Genomic DNA, 21,959 nt, shown 5'->3' with positions numbered 1-21,959 from the left:
AAGGTTGTTATGGGTGTTGTTATGGCAGTTCTGCTACACTAGCCTTTGACCTTTTTAAAAAAACTCCCCAACTTTCAATTATTTTTGCCTGCGACTAAAACAGTGTCACAAAAACAGCAGTGAAAGTGGATCAATTTGTTCCCATTTGTTCTATTGAAGTGAACTCTTCCCCAGTTTCCCCTGGTTACTGACCCAGCCAGCAAGAGCCACCTGCAAGCCCTTACACAGGGAGCGAATGAGAGAGAGAGAGAGAGAGAGAGAGAGAGAGAGAGGGAGAGAAGGAGAGGGAGGGAGGGAGAGAGAGAGGGAGAGAGGGAGGAAGTGGTTGGAGTGGGAATGAGAAAGAAAGGCAAGCAATCTCGGAGAGAAATGGGCATCTGCAGCAAAAGAGAGAGACAGCGAGAGATGAGGGGAAAGATGAGAAAAATGGGGGGGTGGGGGGAGAGTGAGATAGAGGAGAGGGAGTCAGGAGCGGGAGAAAGTGGAAAAGGAGAGCGACGGCGAGGTACAGGTGCGAGCAGATCATTCCTCTGCTCCACCAAGCAGGAGTAAAAAGAATGGAGCAGATCCAATCGTCATGCCTCGCAGCCTGCCAGCGAACTGGCAGTGAAACAAAGGCAGTGATACATGGGCAAGTTTTCGAGGCAATAATAGAGGGCAATATTGTCTTTGTTTGGATAGGGATTGGCAAACGTGACACAATTGATGTGGATAACTGCAGGCTGTTAATCAGGGAGTGATTTTTAGCAACAAAAGGACAACAAAGGATGCCATTGCCCTTGATAGTTTTAGAAAAACTGGCTCGGGGTCTCGCTGCAAGTGGACAAAAGTTTCTCAAGTGAAGAAGTCACCAGTGTAAGCAGCAGTAATATACAAATAAGAACACTTTAAATGCAAAAAGAAATTGTTTTCAAACTGTTAAATGCTGATATATATGCACTCAATATACGCCTCCTTATGTATCTGTATCATACAGCGCAATGATACGTCTCCTTTTTTGAAAAAGATCTGTGTGGCTACAAAAATCAATAAAAATGAATTATCAGTCCTTCTGGGAGTAAGAGCTGAGTTGTTTATATATATAAACACCAGCAGAGTTGTTTAGATATCATGATATTAATGTCAACAACCCCCACATTCCCACTGAAACAGCTGGACGTATTTACCGTTCCTCCGCCTTCCTGCTCTTATTAACATTGCTGTCACAGTTTGCTTGAATAATTTTCATTCGGCTCTCTCCCCAACTGCTTTCTAAATAGAAAATGTGCAGTTGTGAGAATGAGAAGTATGAAAATGTGACGAGGACACCGGCGATCAACGGGAGATGCATTTTCCGAATGACATTTTGAATACTTTTTAACCCCGGAGACAGTTGAAAATAATCAGATGAACTTGAAAGGAGAGTCATTTTTCAGTTCATTCTTCGAAAAGTGTTACTTTAAGTTGAAGAAAGCTTAGCTGTGGTCAGACACAGCAAATCAGTATCATCTGGGTAAGCTGCATGAGGTAGATGAACACTTCAGTGTCCTACTGTTATTCTTAAAACAGATTTTAACATGCATTAGAAGTACTTCCTGGCCTTTCTTTTTTCCGCAGTGCGGAACTGAGATATGGGTACTGTAAGATAAGAAGTTATACTGTATGTGGTAACAATAACACATGGTTCTCCACTGATCCTAAATCGTATCACTTACCGCCTCCTCAGACGAGTCGGAGGTCATCGTCAGCTACAGAGCAGCACCAGGTTACTCAAAGACACTTAAGCGAGGTGGACGCTTTGTCAGCAGATGCATGAAACCTCAGGTCCAACCAAAATTTTTTTTTTTTTTGCCATCTGTTAAGTCTTTGCCCTGTATCGTCAGTCAGAGAGGATCGGTGGCGAGAATGAGAGGCAGTGACGCGTTCATCGTCAGACCTCCCTCCCTGGAATTACCAAGTTAAGGACAACAGCAGTTAAGAGTGACTCTGCTGATCAAAGATTGCGGTTGATGCTATGCTAATGTATGCAAATTGTAATGAAGCATCAGTGGTTTTGCGCAGACCCATGCACACACACACACACACACACACACACACACAGGCGCGCAAGTCCTGATGACACTGTTGTTTTGAGGCTAATGGCGTGTGTAAACGGTTACTTTGAAGCTGATGGTCCTGACAGAACTTGACGTGAAATGAGCTGAGACCTCGGCAGACGGAAGAGCATGAGGCTAAAACTAAATATGTCACTTGGTATTTTGCTCTCTGTCTCTCCCAGTTTGCCATTTCTTTGTCCTCCTTTCCCCACTCTTTTATAAAGAAGGTCTACACACTTCAGCTATTAAATTACGTCATCTACAGAATCGTTTTTTTTTTTTGTTTTGTTTTGTTTTGTTTTTCTCTCCCTCCATGATCTATAAAGAGCTACATACTTGAGTTATTAAATCAATGTTATTTATAAAATCAATTATCCTCCCTTCACTTGCTGTCTTTCGGCCTCTCTTGCTATTTGTTTTCACTTCCCTCCCCTTCTAAGCTTGGTCTTTTTTTATTGACTCTCCTGGGACTCGTTCTCTTCAGCTCTTTATCGCCTCTCCTTCTCTCGTCTTATCTTGTCTCGTTGCCTCGTTCTCCAACTCTCCAGAGAGCCTGGCAGATTGTTTCAGTGCATGAGACCAGATAATCACTCTGCAGTCATTATGTCAGCTATTTTCTTCTACTTTTTTTTTTTTTTTTTTTTTTTCTCCTCCTCTCGTCTTCTCTTTCTGTCTGCTGGAGCCGTATTGATGTGGAGAAATGCCTCGTCTTTGAAGTCGGACATTGTTCACTAAAGCCTCAGACTTCTAGATCTGGCAAACTGAGCAACAAAACAATAATGATTTTTGCAGTGTGAAAATTATTGTATTGATTATCAGTTATGAGTGGAGTTTCTTTGTCTGTACGTCATGCGTATAGCTCGACAATTTTACTTCACAGTAGATGGTGTGGCGATCATTTCCGTCTGAGTGAGAACTGAATGTGGACTTGGAAAATGGGGGGAAAAAAAAGGTATAGATTCACAAGATTTCATCTATTTCCTCTGAACATCTTGTGATCCTGGAGGGTTTATATGAATGTCAATGTATACTTCAGTCTTAAGAGTGTCTAAATCATTAACTCCAGAAATATTTACATCTCAGGCTGCTCTTACACAGCGTTACACACACTCCCTCTAAGTACTGTGCTAGTCTTATGCCTGCTAATGTTTCAGTTGTTGTGTAGCCATCGTTGCTGGTGCATGTAAACTTCTGATGGAGTCTTTTTAGACCGTTGAAGTCTGCAGGACTTCAGCTAGACTAAACACAAGATTTTAGGGTTTTAAAAAAGAGGTGAACAGGGCCAAGCAAGTGGTGTCCAGCCGCCTTGTTCGGATCCAACAATGCTGATTTTGAAATCGGAAAATTCCGTCTGAAAGTGAAGCGAGATTCCTGCCAAGGAATGCCTTGCGCCTTGAAGCGAGCCCATAACATTTGAGAGATTGATGTTACCTGTGAGACATTTATGTCTTCGGTGCATATGTGAGTGTGTGTGTCTTAGTCTGTCCATTTTGCAGAGGAACTGATGGAGAGAAAAACTTTTTGTCCACAGCAAAACTGCATAGAAAGATGGCTAAAAAGAGACCTTTTTAAAGGAGTATAAGAAGATTCTGGACATGCTTCTTGATGTACTTTCTCAGTGGCATTTTCTGTTTAGTCTTAATTTGTTCACCTTAACATTTAAACGGGGAGGCCACACATAAAAAGTGCAGATAATTCAGCTGAGCACTGTCACCTGGTTTAAAAAAATATGTATTTTCACCTTTGCAAGTAGAAAAACACATTTTTCTTGAGGTTTGTTCCCTCCTACAGTTAAAAAAAAAAAGTCATTTTGATGCATGGCTCACTCATAACAAATATTCTATTCTCTTCTGCTACTTTCTAATGTTTTTTTCTGTCTTGGTTGGTTGGGCGTGATAGTATACTGGCTAGATCTATTGACTGGAGATGGTCTGTGTATATTTTTCTTGTGTGAACTCATCAAGCAGAGGAGAAGACATATAGCCACTATATTTTCACTTTTTTTTATTGATGATGCAGCATCCGCTATTTAATAAGATCTCAGGTTTTCCAGCCACCTCACATTTTCCTTCAGACTTTTTTATCCTTGAAGACATCATCACCTGATGACTGATTGTACTATCTGTGAAGTAATTCTGCTACTACACCTACTACTACTACTACTTCTGCTATCTCCTGTCTGTGTTTGTGTGTTTCAGGTGGAGTGGATACAGCAGCAGGTGGTGAAGAGGAGGATCAAGAGGGATTACAAGCAAGCCCCGCCCATTTCTCTATCAAGCCCCGCCCACAGCAGCCCGGCCCAGAACAACATATTCTATAACGACGCCAAGTGGAGCAGTATGTGGTACATTGTGAGTACACTGTATACTCATACCAGAGAGAGTGTTTACAGGACCAAAACAAGAAGCTCTGAAACAAATAAAGACTGATACAATCTACGCCGTACTCGACTGTTCTTCTCACAGGGTTGCGTGCTTTTCTTTGCCCACATTTATCCAGTTTGTGGGTCAAAGGTCACCTGAGGTCATGGCACAGTCCTCATTACTGCAGGGTCAGTGGAGCTGAGGGATTTGTGTGTTTGTGTGTTTTACTGAATGAAATAATAGAAGATCCGCACTTATGAAATTTTTGCTTTTCCTCAATTTGAAAAGAGACAGTTTAGGGTCAAGGTAAGGGTCTGTGTTTATTCATAAGCATTCAGCACAGGAATGTCCACACAGCTAGGAATATACGTGTCTCCACGCTCCTGCATTTCGAAATTGTTTCTTGGAGATCGGCAGCTCGCGCACGCGCTCGTCCACGCGCGCACACACACTCAGTACTTTCAAATTCATACAGCAGAGATTTGCCGGCTTATCACAAATGTTTGCATACACCCTCAGATCATTGCTCTTTTATTGATGTATTTGTGTGTGGTTGAGTGTCCTCAGCTCTGTCAATTGTTAACTCAGTATAGATAATTTCTAATACTTTGACCAGTGGTTTTAAACATATTTTTCTAGCTTGAGGACAGAACTCTGTGAACTCCGCGTGCATGTTTTCAGCTTCCTCCAGTAATTTCTAAAAAAAAAAAAAAAAAAAAAAAAAAAGTCACCTGGCATGCTGTTGAAACATCTCACATTTCTGACAGTTTGTCCATCTGCGGATTATATTTTATAAGCAATAACACTGAAGCAAGACTTTGATTTTACTGACTTTTGAGAAGTTGTCTGTAGTACAGAGCCTATGAAAAATCCATTACATTCAATTATGTATCTGAATGTCACTTTGACACACAAACAAACAACAGCTTGTGGCAGAGGCAGTGCCTTTGAAAAACATTTGCAGTAAATGATAATGGATTGCCTAAATCATACTTAATCATGTTACATTATATAGATATTTGATAACACAACAATAGAACAATAGATCAGCTGAAGCACAACACCTGCATTAATGTAAGAAACGTTTACATGTGTTGTGACTGGTGGGGAGCCAGCTGAGGAAGAGTTAGCACTTCACAGCTTATAAATCAGAGGAGATGAAGCTCAGAAGTTCAAAAAACAAAAACTATTTTACTGATGTCGGAGACACTGATGACATGTTAATTAATTTGCATTTTCCAATGTAAAAAAGAGCTTTCATTGTGTTTTTTTTTTTTTTAGTTTTTGCATTTTTTTCTGCTGCTGTGTAGTTCAACTGTTTAATTAATTAATTAATAATTTTATCAATTCAACATGGACTCTATATTTGAATAGTAAAAGAAACTGTTATAAGGTTGAAGGATTTTTTTCTGTTTAAACAGGCTGAGATTTCACTCAGATTTTTTTCAAATACTCGAGACTTCACTTTAACTTGTTTGAACTGGCGTCTGTGTGACTGTGTGCCTGTTGTAAGTTAAGCGGTAAAAATTCAGTCTGTGGGCACGCTCATAAATTCTAAATTGTGCATCAACAGACTCTTATTACGTATTTTATCTCTTGCCCTCCTCTCTTCTGTGTTTGTCTTTTCATGTTCCTCCTCCTCTCAACTCCGGTTACCGTCTCTCCAGCACTGTAACGACGACGTCCATAACTGCCAGTCAGACATGAACATCATGGGGGCGTGGAAGAGAGGCTACACGGGTAAAGACGTGGTGGTGACCATATTAGATGACGGCATCGAGAGGAACCACCCAGACCTCTATCAGAACTACGTGAGTGTGTATGTATGCGCGTGTAGGGCGGCTATGAGCGGTAGCGGTGTGTGTGTGTGTGAATGTGTGTCTTGGGGCATTATAGGAACTTGTATGTAAACTGCAGGACTAAGTGAGTGTCTGATTACAAATATACAAACAGTGAAGGTCTTCTTGTGGAAAAAGGCAATTAGATTATGAGATTATGGACACACTAGAATATATGTTTAAACCAAAGGTGATTATGATGATGACATGAATGACACTAACATTTTAATTGTACTTTTTTATCATGTAAATAAGTTGAAGAAAGCAAGAAATTCATGTTACAGAATTCAAATAAACCACTAGATTGGATTGTAGCTTGGATCAGATAATCATGTGTCACAGATTACATTTTGAAGGGAAGCTTCCTCAAAGCTGTGCAAGTATTCCAGTGTTATCTGTCTGTAGTTACATACTGTATGTGCATGCTGAGGTATGTGTCCCTCAAACCAAGGCCAGATAGTTAGAGCAACTTCTTAGCCCGAGGCGGCAGGTAAGGCCATCAATCAGCCGTGCAGATAAAATGATTCACACCCTGTTTGACAGAGCCTGCGCTGCTGTTATTAGCTACTCTTAATGCCCGGATTTGTTTATGCCGAAGGGCGAGCGGCACCGCAGATTGAGTTAGCTCTGATTGCATTCGATTTACAAAACTGTTGTGAGTGATGCTAATGTGAACTGTTTGATTGGGTTAGAGAAGCTTTTTGGCGTTACACAGGTCTATAACACACACACACACACACAGTTGTGTTGGTGTCAGACACACTTTTTTATGAATTAACCTGTTGGATGTTTTCTCTGCCCCCTGATGGTTATTACAACTGTGTCTCTTCCAGGACTCTCAAGCCAGCTTTGATGTCAATGGCAACGACATGGATCCCATGCCGCGATATGACGCAACCAATGAGAACAAGTAAGAAATTAGAAAAATGTTGCATCCCAGATCTAACGAGGGAAAGAAATGTAACTTTAAAGGTCACAACAGGGCTCAGGTAAAGATTAGCAAGTGGCTTTAGTGTTTTGGTGTTATAGTAATCAAAATGCTTTTGTGTGTTTTGTGTTTTTTTTGGGATTGATTTTTGCCAGAAACCTCAGTGTGTTTGTATTTGCTGGCTCCTGACTTTGTTGTGGGTGTGATGAGTAACATTAGTGTGTTTGATTGTGACATTTGTGGGGAGGTTGCGTTTTTTTTTTTCTGTTTGGAGGAATTGGTGTGTGTATGTGTGTCAGGGGGAAAAAAGCTTGTCCAGGCACTTGTCTTGTGCCAGTTTGGCCTAGTGAGTGTTTTTTTTTTTTTTTTTTTTTTTTTTTTTTGGTGTGTGTATGTGTGTTTGGCTGCAGCAGCCCAAGTGCCTTGGCAGCGGCTCAGTCCCTGCTGGTAATGCATTGTCTTAAAGAGACATGAGGCCTACAGATGCAGCTTAATGAGCTGGGTTCCTTTTAAAGCTGAATTCATAGTCGACTGCGATGTTGTGTGTGTGTGTGTGTGCGTGTTGACAGACATTTGTTTTTTTCCTCTTTTACCTTTCATACTATTCTTTAGGATCAGTTAAATCAGAACATGACGCTCACGTCCCTCATGAGAGCTGAATAGATGTGAGAGGTCTGTGTGAGGTGGCAAGTAAAAACTGGTCATCATCACGCCTGGAAGCAAGCACACAGTTTGTTGAATTTCTGAGAAAAGAACGCTAACTTTAGCTACATCTGGCAAACTGCGGGTTGTTGTCAAACTTTGTGTTGTATAGCAACAAGAATGACTTAATGCTGGTGGATTTTTATCTGTTGCTGTCTATGTGTAACAAGCGGCGCCAACAGCTGCGCTTTGAATGTAGGCAGGAGGGAAAAAAGCAAGTACGTGATTACTGCATACAGCTCTCTGAAATAACGCGTTTGGATGCACCAGCACCTACTGTGCTGCATTTTCAGTGATGTTCCTTGTGCCTGCAAACTTTTAAATATCGCCCATTACAGAGCATCCATCCTACGTACCACAGATTTTAAACACGACAAATATAATTGCGGAAAATCCAGTCTTTTCTGCGTCAGATATCCTTTTGTTAAAAAGATAAAAAGTAGTTACAGAACTTTATGTGTTTGCGTTTCTGAGCTTCTTTCTTTCTCTACCTGATAGTTGAAAGTAGTCCACTAAAAATCAAAGCTTGACGTGTGCGTTTGGTTCATGGCAAAGCTTTAGATGGCAGGGTTTTGTGATCAGTGTGTTAATAACTCAGTCTTCATGGATATGATGAGTCTGTGGGTGTTCAATCAAATGTCTTCTCTTGTATTTACCTATATATGTGTTTGTGTGTGTGTGTGTGTGTGTCTGTGTGTGTGTTTTCCCTTAAGAAACTAGGGAAAACTAGACAAAGCTTCTCTTATCCGTCATTGACTTCGAAAGAATGTAATCGTTATTTTTAATATTGGTCTCGGAATGTATCTTGGCAGCAATGAATATACGCCACTGGCCCGCCATTTAGTTTAATCAATTAATTAATCATTAAATATCTTTCCTTTTTTCCCCAAAAAACCAGACATACACATTGAAAACTGCGTAAAACTTGACTGAAATTGGAATTTAAAAAAAGAAAGAAATGATAGTTATCCTGATTCACAAAGAGCCAGCAAATATAAGATGTTTACTTTGCTTGTTGACGCAGGGACAAAACACACACACCTGTGCTTTTACGCCCTCAGATATGTACCACAAAGAGTTAAATGTGAGTTTTAGAGGCTGTATCCTTTTGAAACCTTTAGAAAGTTAAAAGGTAAATTTGAATAAGTACTGTGTGCGAGTGTTTTCACTATTATCCATTGCACAAAATGTTATATGGTTCTGGTTGAAACACAGAGAGATCCCAGAGTGACTGTGACACAGATGTGTAGAAAATGGAAAATACAGGCAAACACAAAGACTGGAAAGACAGCCAGACAGACGATTTTATGGATTAGTGGAGTGAAGTGACCTGAGTGAGGACTGTTGAAGCGTTTTGAAAGAGGGAGCCAGAGGTTTGGCTCATTAACTGTGATAAAGGGGCCCATCACTGATTTGCAGACATTTAATATGTTATACTTCAACCCACTGTTTCACTTGTGTTAACTTTTCTGTAAACCTGGGGGTCATTTCAGCTGGACGGAGAATAAAACGAATGTTTTCACATCTATACTCTACTACACATAATATAAATATCAATGTCTGAAATGGATATGATTCAAAAAGAAATTTCTCATTATGAATGTATTTTCAGTGTATACAGTACTATGTATTATAGAAATAGGTTTTGTAAAACTGTTAATAGCAGCTGAACTGTGAGATTTGTGAAGTGAAGAAGGTTAAAATCCTTTTAAAGTTAGATGTCGTGAACAGAAGTGTTGTTGATGTAAAGGAATAGTTCAGTGTTTTGGGAAATATTGTCGAGTGAGATGAGAAGATTGACATCTCTCTCATGTCTGTACGGTAAATATAAAGCTAGGCTACTGAAAGTGGCTTGTTAGCTTAGACTGGAAACAGCTAGCCGGAGTCCGTCCAAAGGTAACAAAATCCACTCACCTGCACCTTTAAAGCTCACACATATCTGGTTTGGTCCGGACTATTTGCCTGAGCGCAATCACTGCTCTGGGCCAAAAATGTTTGTTACCTTTGGGCAGAGCCAGGCTAAGCAGTTTCCCCCTGTTTCCAGTCTTTATGCTAAGCTAAGCTAACCGGCTGCTAGGCTAGGTCTAGCTTCATATTTACCATACAGAAATAAAGGTGCTTCATTCTAACTTTCTGCAAGAAAGCGGATAAGCGTATTTCCTAAAATTACAGCAATTCCTTTACACTGTTCTGACTTTAACTTTCTATAGTTTGTGGAAATCCAGATGCAACTGTATAGCATGAAATTCTGGGAGAGATTGAGGGTAAAGAAGTTATATCAGGGATTTCTGCTCATGAGTTTTTTTCATGTAGTTTTGAAGCTGCCACTCAGGGATGTTGCAGTACATTACTGGAATGCCTCGATATTTTTTTAAGCCTTTGACCATGATATTATCTAAATGTTAACCTGAAATAATCAGGTTACGGTGAAAAGGATTTTCCTCTGTCTGAGTGCTTCCTTGGACTTTGAAACTTCACAGTGTCTTCCCCGGGGGTTTCGATAGCTAGATGCTGGGTTTCCATGGCAGCGGTCAGAGCTGTTTCCGGGGGGTGTTGTGATGCAGATGTTCTCTGCAGGAGGTGTGCGTGTGTGTGAGTGTGTTTGTGCCGATCTAGAAAGTGATGTTTTTGAGGAGGCGGCGGACGCAAACACACTTATGTTTGTTTACGCTGGTCGCTGACCCGAGCCGATTGTCACCACTGCAGTTACTGGTGGAATGTTACCCTGGTGTGTGTGTGTGTGTGTGTGTGTGTGTGTGTGTGTGTGTGAGAGAAGCTGTTAGTCATATGAGTGTAATGTATTGCTAATCTTGGACATTATTTCAGCTATCATTGTGTTTATGTCTGTGTCTGTGCTTGGGGAGAACAGCGCTTGTACGCTCCGCTCAGAGCACGTCCAGAAAACGTCCAAAAAAGATCAATCAAACTGTTACATTTGTGTTTTTACATCCTCACTGAGGTTCTTCAAACATATTTGTCTGGACAGATTTACATCTTATTCTGTAGTCTGTTAGGCCTACGAGGGGAAAAAAAAACAGAAATTGTTGAAATATTTGCAGTGTCTGCTGCATTTGTAACACTTATTACCCTTAAACCATTTTGTTTAGCGTTGCTTCAAGAGGAATGTACACATTTATATGTCAAAATGTGTGTTTACGTGTAAATGTCCTTGTTTTCTACCTCAAAAGCTGCATGTTTATCTGGTAGTTTGTGTGTGCTCTCCTGCTCATGTATACATTTGCCCGTGTTAACCTTGATATCATCTCTGTGTGTGTGTGTGTGTTTAGATTTGTGTAATAAGCTGTTCATTCCTGCTCTCTCCTCAGACACGGGACACGGTGTGCGGGTGAAGTTGCTGCAGCCGCAAACAACTCCCACTGCATTGTGGGAATTGCCTATAATGCCAGAATAGGAGGTGAGTGATGATTAGTCATATCTGTCTGGTTCCTGAACAGCTTTTGACACATCTCTGTTTATTCAGCAGATGTATGTCGTGGCTTATGTTTAGTGTAATTAACCTACTAATGTATGACATGTGAAAGGATGCTGACGGCTACCATTACTGAACATTTATTTTTCTGCTCCCGGCTTTAATGCTATATTGAAATCTGTCTAGTTCACACAGTAAATTCATCACAGATATTCAGCACATTGTATATTTAGTACATTTCATCAATTATTCCAGTTATTCCGCAAACCTGATTTAACTAAAAATTGGTGTTCAGTGATTGATTGTGCCCTTTTATCGTCACGGTGATGTACGACTGCCTCTGTGTACTTACATTCTGATGAAAGCAATATGTGATGGATGCTTTACATTGAAGAGGAACAAAGAATGTTAAATGAGCATAACTTGTCATGCTTATAGATACAGTGACTGTATTGATAAATCATGTGTTAGTGGGACAAGCATACCAACATGGAAATATGAATTAATTTATTGATTAGCCTAATTAATTACTTGATTAGTCTGACTGTGTTTAATTAATTATGGTAATTATCGCAGGACATTATGGAGATTGGCTGCCTGTGAAACTTTTTCTTCCAGTTCTGTGGAAACACATTGGAGACAGATCAAACTTTGCTTTGTGCATATGTTATTTCTATGTTCTTTGTGTATCAGGCGTGCGCATGCTGGACGGAGATGTAACAGACATGGTGGAGGCCAAATCTCTGAGCCTCCAGCCACAGCACATCGACATCTACAGCGCCAGCTGGGGACCTGATGACGACGGAAAGACTGTGGATGGACCAGCGTCTCTGGCCAGGCAGGCCTTCGAGAATGGCATCCGCACGGTGGGCACATGCACGCAAACACATTTACATCCAGAAACGTGTGAAAATAAACGTGTGCTTCATTGCTCAGCCAAGACTTTGACATTGGTATTCATACGGTGAGAAAAGATATGAACACACACACTCCAAGCAGATGTGTTTGTTTCATGCTCATGTACTCATATCCCAAAGTCCTTTCTGGCTATCTCTACCTGTGAAACACATGCATCTGTGTGTGTGTGTGTGAGGCTCATATACTCATATCCCAAACTCCTTTCTGACTATCTCTACCTGTGAAGCTCCTCCGGACATTAGAGAGAAGCTCTGCTATATTAGCATATATTAATTTACATATTCATAGCTTATTTTGCATAATGACAAGCTGGCGCTGTGTTGTTTGGTTAAGTAGAGTGAAAAAGCTTTAACAGAGGTTAACAGGGGTGAAGTCATTTATTGGTCACATCTCACACATTCACAAAGTTTGCTACAACTGGCCTGCTGCCATTTGGTAAGTAGATGTGCACCTTTGAGGAGGTGAGACAGAGATCCAGGTGGACGGAGAGGCTGAGGGCCTGTGGCATGTTACGAGAAAGAGAAACAGAAAGAGACAGAGACAGAGAAAAGAAAGGGAGGAACAGGTTGGCAGTGTGAGTAGAAGAGAGTCCCAGTCGCTCCTGACAGGCTGGCCTTTTAAGATGACAGAGGTGATGGAGATATCTGTCCAACTGGTACGAGTTGTGTGTGTGTGTGTGTGTGTGTGTGTGTGTGTGTGTGTGAAGCTGAGTGGAGATGGCATGCTTGTGAGTGCGGCATGTACCTATGTGACACTCTGGAGAGACAGTTTATCACAGAAAGCTGGGGTGTTAGAGATAGCACTGACAGCTGAGGGTTGCAGTCTGGCCACTGCTGCTGTGTGTATGTATATCTTCTCTTTGACGTGCTTTTTTTTTCTTAGACTTTTCTCTTTTCTGGCTTTTTTTGTTATATGAAAGGACGTGAGGAATTGTGTGCCTCTACTGTATGTTTTTTTTCTCTCTAATGACTGTTGAAAATGAGGCCAACTCTGTTTATGTGTTTTCATGTTTTTTTTTTCATGTTTTTAGGGCATTTTAGGGCTATAACTAATCATCAATTGTTCGATTTTGTCTTTTATTAATTGATGATTTGGTTAGTCAATGAACTGTTTGAAAATAGTCATGCATGCCCATCACTTTTCCCCAGAACGCAAGAAGACTGCTGAAAATTGCTTGGTTTGTTAAAACAACAGCCTAAAAGCCAAATTTACACTGATCTAAAACAGAAAAAGCAGCAAATGCTCACATTTGAGAAGCTGAAATATGTAAATATTTGGAGATTTTCCTGGATAAATCACTTTTAATTCATTTTCTGACATTTGACAAATTGATTTGAGACTGTGATAATCAGTCATGTGACTCAGATGTATTTATCACACCTGTGAGTACTCAGCAGTTGTACTGAGTGAACCTGAAGAAGCTACAGGCGAAACGCGTTGTTCGCTCTAAAATAAAGTCACATTAAAGTCATTACAGTGTGCGATGGTTAATTTTGACCGACCAGCACCTGTCTGAAAATACTGGCTGTGCAAGGAGAGTTCTGTCCTTTTGATTTGAGTATTTGTTTGAACAACAAAACATTCATCCTTTTTTTCCGATCTCTTGCTGATGACTGCCGTCCATCAGTTTCACCTCTCTCGTTCATGCTCTATCCCCCTCCTCATCCTCTCTACTGACTCTTACCTCTCCCTCTCATTCTTTGTCCCCTCCTTTCTTTTGCTAACTGCTCTTCAAAGCGCTCTCCATCACTCTCATCTGTCAGCATTTGCTCTTGTCTGATCCCCCTCTCACTCAGAGGGCTCCACTTGCTTATCGCTGCCTGACAGAAGCCCCCTTTTGAAGAACTCCATTCCACCTTTTATCCTCGTATCATTGTGTGTGTGTGTGTGTGTGTGTTTCAAAGCGTGTGGATGAGTGTTTTTTGAGTGTGTATCTTGACAAACAGTGTGAATTGCTGTGTCAGTCAGTTCGTCAAATGTCTTTTTCGCTGACTCCTGGCTGAACTTTGCCTTCATAACTCGGGCGGTCATCACCAGCGCTGTGACTCCCTTTGGGCCTGCGTTTAGATCATTTTCAACTCAGCCAATTCAGGAAGTACAATGTCTAATTGAAATAGTGAAAGGCATTTGGCCGGAGATGGTTTAAATTGAAGAATAACTGAAACTGAATACTGTTCTAGTAAATGAATCGGTGTCTTTATTCACACTTTGGGTCGATTAAGTGCACTCGCTCTGAGCTGGCTCTGGCCTCTCAATTAGCAAGATCCTCTGAATACATCAGGGATACATTTTTTTATGTGCTGTGTAACCTCCTCTGGAAACCTAGATTTGAATATTAAACATCTGCCTGGCTGCACATGTAATGGGCCTCAGTTATAACAAATGTCCATATGTGTGCAGTGTTCAGCCAAAACTTGATAAAATGCAAAACATGCACATAAAATCGTTGTTAAAACGCAGTCTTACTTTCTGTTAAAATGCTTAGTTTATTTATATGATCTGTAAGACAAACTCTTTATGCAAACTTCTCATACAGTATTTGTAGCTCTACTGCTTTGCTTCCTTTCAAAATTGTACATGATCAAGTCTAACTTAAACTTAAAAAAATTGAGAACTGGATGTGCAGAAGCGATAAACAAAAATAATCAGACAAAATAAAAAGAGTAAACACAAGGTATCAACCATAAGCATATAACAAATTGGAAAAAATGAAAGAAATAAAACAGACTAGGCAGATAGACTGCAACAACAGCACAACATAAATAAAAATAAATAGGGGTCAAAGATGAGAAAATGACTTTATGGTAACAGTACGTTTCAAGAGAGATTTAAAAGTTGATACGGCTCCATCAACCTGACTTCCTGTAGGCAGGATGTTCCAAGATAAACAGGACTAAAAAAACATACAGAGAAATGATTTTATCCTTTTCAACTCATTTGTCAGTAGCATATACGAGCAATCTTCCTCCTTCCTCCCATTGAAAAAAAATAAAGCCAAAGTCAAGTTCCAGATGTTATGCAATGAAATGAACTATTCAGAAAAACATGCATCTTTCTAACTAATGTCCTGTAGCTGACTTATTACTAATAAATGTGACAGTATTCAGTTAGTTCCAGTAACAGATTAAGCCTGATGCCAGTCAGTAAATGAATTAGTCTCCTCTGCTGCAATGTCACTGATGTGAGGAGAGACAGGAATTCACCTCAGTCCGACATGGAAAAAAACTCACTAACACAACATGGCATCCGGCAATGCCAACTTTTCAAAGGGAAACATTATGGTTACTGAGCTTAGATCAGATCTCATCAGATCTGTTGCCAGACACTCATAGGACTGCCGAGGACTTAAACTGCCTTTCTGCTTACTGATCTTTTCCGGCACTTTCGCTGTTGCCAGTATTGATCTTTTCATGTTTTATATATAGTGATGTCTGAACCCTGAACACATAACCTGTCACTCCCCCCTTCTGACAAACAGTTAAAAGTGTGCCAAAACAAAGTCCGATGAGCAGTAAGTGAGCTCTGAGCGCTAAAACAAATCTGCACCCTCTTACTGGATCCTCTCTGCATCTTTTCCTGTCAGGGGAGGAAAGGACGTGGCTCCATCTTCGTGTGGGCTTCAGGCAACGGCGGTCGCAGCAGAGACCACTGCTCCTGTGACGGCTACACCAACTCCATCTACACCATCTCCATCTCCAGCACGGCCGAGAGTGGACGCAAGCCTTGGTACTTGGAGGAATGCTCGTCCACGCTGACCACCACCTACAGCAGCGGGGAGAACTACGACCGAAAGATTGTAAGAATGTGTGTGAGTGTGTGTGTGTGTGTGTGTGTGTGTGTGTGTGTGTGTGTGTGTGTGTGTGTGTGTGTGTGTGTGTGTGTGTGTGTGTGTGTGTGTGTGTGTGTGTGTGTGTGTGTGTGTGTGTGTGTGTGGTTGATTATGACAACCGTTACTGAACGTGTACACACATAGTAATTCTTGACAGGGGCACTCATGGCCTAATTTTACCGTCTTCCTCACTAATGTCCAAGCTTTATCTGTGGTGTTTTGTGCTTAATTAAAATTTGGACAAGGTTTAAGTTTTTCCCCTTGAAACGTGAGCTCAAAAAAAATGAAAAATTTGTACATTACATTAGATCATTTAAGGGCACAGGATGGTACGACTTGGCGTTAACTTGGCCTTGCGTGTGTTTGTGGGTCCAGTGGAGCGACCTGGTTTGACCCAAATCGACCAAATCCCTCCCATGATCCACTGGGATGGACGGTGACAGTTGGCCACTGTGAGCTAACTTGTCTGGCGGCGTCTTGCTACATTCCTCGCACTGATGCTACAGATGGACACACACACGTGTGCAGAAACACACACACACACACACACACACACATTCTTTACAGTTTCCCTCTGGCTTTGTACTCTTAGAGTAGAACCTCATATATCTGAATGTCAGTCAAATCTTCTTGAGCACATAATGTCCTGTCTACTCTTATGCTACTGGACCACTTTCACTCTTTACCAAAGCATTTCACATTCAGTGTGTGTGTTTCAGATAATCCCTCAAACTTTTTGGTCCAGCAACAGTCCTTTGATGAGGGCTCAGACTGGAAGTTGGCCAAACTTTTCTTGGCTGACTGACTGTCAAGCTGTCTGACTAAAGTCCGTACAATTAAAGCGAACACACAGCGCTTTAACAACACGTTTTACTACTTCTTACTCTTTGTCCTTTGTTTCTCCTTGGGCACTGAATCGTTTCCTTGAGTTCTTTGGGAAACTGGTGATTTGTGTACTTGAGTGTGAGTGTCTGTGTGTGTTTTATCTGTAGTGAGGCAGTGTATCAAAGCTGGAATGTGACTTTCAGGTGTATTAAATCCTCCTGATCCTCATGACTTCAATCTCTGTCTCCGTGTCTGTCTGTTTTTCTTTCTCCCTCTCCGCCTGCCATCACTGTCACTGTCACTACTCTCTTCCTCTCCCCTCACCTCTTCCCTTTTCATGCCTTTTTTTTTTTACTTTTCATCCCCTCATCTCCCTTTCCTCTACTTTCTATTTACTGTCTTGTATTACCCTTCTCTCCTCTATCCGCAGATCACAACAGACCTAAGACATCGGTGTACAGACAGTCACACGGGGACATCAGCCTCGGCTCCCATGGCTGCTGCCATTATTGCTCTGGCTCTGGAGGCAAAGTAAGATCCACTTAACTTCATCCCTTCACTTCATCCTTTTGCCCCTTGCTTACCTTCTAATGCCCCCTTGTTCTCTGGCCTCATTGATCTATAAGGGGAACACGTGTAGCATTTTCTTAGAAGTACATCATTGTCAAGTCAGCGACGGAGATGCATTTGAATACTTGAAAAAGCTATCTTTGTTTTTAATCAGTTAATCCCTGGGACATTTGTGCAGAAACGTAGCAAGAACGTACCGGGTTTCAGAGGATGCTACTCATATTCAGGACAACTGGACTATACATAGACACTCCCACAGGACATAGATGCTCATAAACAAGAAGTACAAGACGTGTAAACGTACCTTTGGCTGGGGAAAGTGGCTGTCAGGGGCTCAAGTATATTATCTTAGTGTACTACATTACGCACCTGTTTCCGGTCAGTTCAGGGTTTCAGCACTTACTGCAGTGAAAAGTTTACATATACTGTACTTGTAAGGGATATACTGTATATATTATGGCCACATTGGGATTATAATGGTTTCTGGAACAGAATGATTGGAAAACACACTTCCTTTGTCACTAAAACATTCACAAATTTAGTGTCTTTAACAAATTCATGGTGCGTTTCTTGAAAATAGATCAAAATGTTATGGGCTGGTATTTGGTTGCATGTCCCTTTGCTCTTTTTGTCTAAATCAGCAGGGTTTTGGTAGCCATCAACAACCTTCAGGCAGAATTGTGTTTGGATCTTGCATGAACTTGTCTTTTCAGGGCAGTCCACATATTTTCAACATGGTTGAGGTCAGGAGTTTGGGAAGGCTATTCCAAAAACTTAATTTTAGCTTGATTTGGCCACCCAAAAACCACTTTTGATGTTTGTTTAGGGTCATTGTCCTGTTTGAACACCCAGCTACATCCAAGATTTTAACTTTCTAGCAGATGGTTTGATGTTGTTCTGAAATATTCTGAGGTAATCTTCCTCATTAAATCCATCCACTTTCTTCAAAGCGGCGGTTCCTTTTGCAGCAAAACATTCCTAGATCTTGATACCACCACCACCATGTTTAACAGCAGGTGCTCAGTTTGATGACCTCACCTTTCTTCCTCCAAACATACTTCTTGTCATTGTAGCAAAATAAAACACGTTTGTTTCATCTGACCACCCTTTTTTGTTCGTCCACGTGATCAGAAACAAAGTTGATTTTGGAGCGGAAGCCTTTCAGCCCCATAACGATGTAGAACTTCCTATGTGACGCTTGTGTTTCAGCGGCATCTAAATCAAGTCTTTTAGATTCTTGGATTACATCGGACCATCCAGATCGATTGTTTCTCAGCAGAGGTTTGGTTTTTCTTCCAGACCTCAGCAGATACCACTGAACACTCTATTGGGAAGCTGCAATGTGTACATACTGTAGCCCGTCTTACATAGGGTTGAGATAATTAATTTGATATGACGATATATTGTGATACAGTCAATCAATACACTGGCACAAATATGACAGTAATGTAGTCTCGGGATCCTGAGGCAGCAGTCTGTCCTTCCTTTACTGCAGACATTTGAAATCTGAACTTTTCTGCTTTCTGGCAGTTCAGCCTTCTGCCATTTTATGGCAGTTTAAATATCAAATGATGGCATGTGGTCATGCTGCTGTATGTGCTAAGAAAAGGATATTCAACTCAGCTGCCCATAAAACTGAAGGCACTTCATAATATAGTGAATAAATATAGAATAAGACTGATAACCGCAATTTAAAATTTACTTCTTGTTTATTTATACTTCCAATGTACACACAACAGAGGTGATGCACAGCAGATGGTTGGCTTAAAATAAATTTCTTATTTCAAAATCGTGATTCTCTAATGATTACTCCATCATTATTGGGGTCAAAAGTGACTTATAGTTACCCTGGTCTGAAATCACACAAATCATATACTTTGGATTCAGTTTGAGTTTGAGTTGCAGCAATGTTGATTGACTCAATTTCAAGCTGTCTGCAACAAGAAGGACTACCCACAAACGCTTTAGGGCCAGGGGCTTTCATGCCAAACATTTCTGTTAGAAGGGACTGAATTGCCAAATTCAAAGTAAAATGAGAAAAGTACAAAGTTTCCTCCATTGGTTTCAATGTCCTGTCTTGCCCTCATGCCTTCTAGATGCCCTGGTGATGCATAGCAGGAGCCTGCCCGCTCCTCTTTGAAATCTGTCAGTGTGCTTAATTTGCGATAAATTCATCAATTGGAAAGTGCAGGGCAGGTACAGAGACTCTGAATTGGGCTTTACCCCCATCATCACATGTTGAGCGGCTCAGTTAGCTGAGGTCACTTCATTTAACCTGGATAATCCAATCCAAATCCTCCCAGTAGAAAATATTCTCGGTTTCCTGGCAGTGCTGGTCACATAAGCCTGTTTCCTCAACAAGATTATCACACACTGCCTCTTGCTCGCCTGCTTTCTTCTCTTCTGCTGGCTCTCACTTCCTCTCTGTCGTGCTTGCTGTGCCTCCACCGCTGTCACGATGGTCTCTGTTTTTTTTTTTTTTTCCTCCTCCAAGGCAAACGCTCTTTCTATCCATTCATTGAGTTTCTCACATGGATAAACTTGCATGCATGCACACGCAGGCAAAACAAGGAGAGGATGAAAGAGGGAGAGGGAAACAGTTTAGACAAATTCTGTGCAATACCGATGATATCAGCTCTTATCTGGTGAATGAAAGCGAGCAAACTTTGTGTGATAAGCGTGTCAAGACGCCATCACGCCAGACTTTACTAAACTCGTTGTTGTGAGGTCTTTTCCCTTGGTATGCGAGTGGAGTGGAACTTGTTATTTCAGAAATCTGTCCCATGCTCCATTCTCTGTAGATTATGCCAAATTTAAGATGTTTAAGTGTGTGATTTATCTCTTTATGAGCATGGCAAGCACCAACGTCTTAGGGCTTATGAAACTTTTATTTCTTTCATGTTTCCTTTTTGTCCTTGGAAGTGAAGAAATGGAAAAGTGAGTGAACATGGAGTCCTCAGTGAGGAAATTAGGTGGGATGAACAAGAAATGAGCACGGATAACCCAGCATAAGAACCTCATCTACAGGGAGGTTTTAAGAAAACCAAAGCAGGGACAGATTGATGAATAGAAACCTCTATTTCTTTTCCATTCATCTGCTTTAAAATAAATGCTAGAGAGGCAGATTTTAGAGTTTAGTGGATAATCTTCCATCACTGGACTGAACCAAGGTGAGATGGAGATGAAATGTTGCGACTTTTTGCCTCTTCGTTTTTCCTCCTTCACCTCCCTCCGTGCTCTCTCCCTGCAGATTATCCCTGTGTGTTTTCGTCCATAATTACACTTGAGAGAAGCACCAAGAAACCTATGTTAGATGTTCTGATTTGCTGCTGCCTATGGTTTCCCCCCAGTATGCGTGCTGCTCCATTAATTAGTATTGGGTTGTTTATGGGAAGGCTGTCGTGGCCTAGATAACGATGCCAAAGTCACTTTTAATTAATGACCATAAAACATTTATAGAACCATAATTACACAGTGACAGTTAAGCCTATTAATATTGATCTGAACATTAATTATTCTGACTTATCATAGCACTTGTCTGTGCTACGATCCTTTTAATTATTTCTTTGCTTGATATTTTCAGCTATTAAGTGTTTTTTTTCTTCAATTGCATTTGATAAGTGCGGGTTTGGTGAGGGCGTTTGTGAATTCTGAACATGTGTAGCAACAACGTCTTGGTTTGCAGACCTGACTGTAATGATGTATTCTGGGCATCGTAGGGATATAATATTTTGGGTTCATTGCAAGCAGAACTTCCCATAAAAAGATGTAATAATCTTTCTATTTAAAATTCTCTTTGTTTGTCTAATCTTGATCACATCCCTAACACCAGAAAGTAGTTTTTTCCTTTAATATAACCCTAATGGCTGCAAAAAGGATGTCTGAACAGTCCATTAAGTCAATTTGAGTACTTTTCACATGCTGCATAAGCAATCTGTAAATAGACTTTTTCCTAGGTACATAATTGTTTTTTCTCATGAGAAGTTGGAGAATAACTACACCAAGGAAGAAGTCAAAGTCAAAGAAATTCAATGTACTTCACAACAAAAATATATATATATATGCATAGAAAAATGTAATAAAAACAATACAAATATATAAAATACAAGGGAAATACAAGCAAAACCATCCACAAAACCAAACACAGCATCAATGATCCTTGTACGTAGCCTATATACTCATACCATACAGCATTACTCTACAGATACACAATCATACTATATGTAAAATCGCCAACATTCACAGAATAAAGTGCACATGTGAAGGGGGCTTCAGCGTAATCTGCGAAAGTCAGCAGCTAAATGTGGGACGCAGAGACTTCTTCCAGACGTTCAGGATTTTAAAAGTCTTCTAGCGCGTTTCTGGTTTAAGAGATCACAGGAAGCTGCAAAAGAACCTGTTCTTATGAGAACTGGCTCAACGGGCAAAAGCATAGTGTGTTCAAGGTGGACTCCTTTTTGTCGCTCTCTGTCTCCCTCTCA

The 21,959-nt window shown here is 40.8% G+C and overlaps 1 protein-coding gene across 3 annotated transcripts in view; it reads left to right on the top strand.

The window, feature by feature from the left end:
• Window positions 1–21,959, top strand: part of pcsk5b (proprotein convertase subtilisin/kexin type 5b) — a 79,858-nt gene that overhangs the window by 9,261 nt on the left and 48,638 nt on the right. For all 3 annotated transcript variants that reach the window (XM_042420760.1, XM_042420762.1, XM_042420761.1), the window contains exons 3-9: window positions 4,274–4,426; window positions 6,106–6,249; window positions 7,110–7,186; window positions 11,233–11,321; window positions 12,030–12,202; window positions 15,838–16,050; window positions 17,339–17,439. In XM_042420760.1, coding sequence (XP_042276694.1) covers window positions 4,274–4,426; window positions 6,106–6,249; window positions 7,110–7,186; window positions 11,233–11,321; window positions 12,030–12,202; window positions 15,838–16,050; window positions 17,339–17,439 — 950 coding nt within the window. The remainder of the gene's footprint in view (window positions 1–4,273; window positions 4,427–6,105; window positions 6,250–7,109; window positions 7,187–11,232; window positions 11,322–12,029; window positions 12,203–15,837; window positions 16,051–17,338; window positions 17,440–21,959) is intronic.

The sequence above is a fragment of the Thunnus maccoyii genome, chromosome 9, assembly GCF_910596095.1.
Source record: "Thunnus maccoyii chromosome 9, fThuMac1.1, whole genome shotgun sequence".
Classification (NCBI taxonomy): Eukaryota; Metazoa; Chordata; class Actinopteri; order Scombriformes; family Scombridae; genus Thunnus; species Thunnus maccoyii.
Note: the sequence above shows the minus strand (reverse complement) of the source record. Positions and strands in the feature narration are given on the sequence as shown.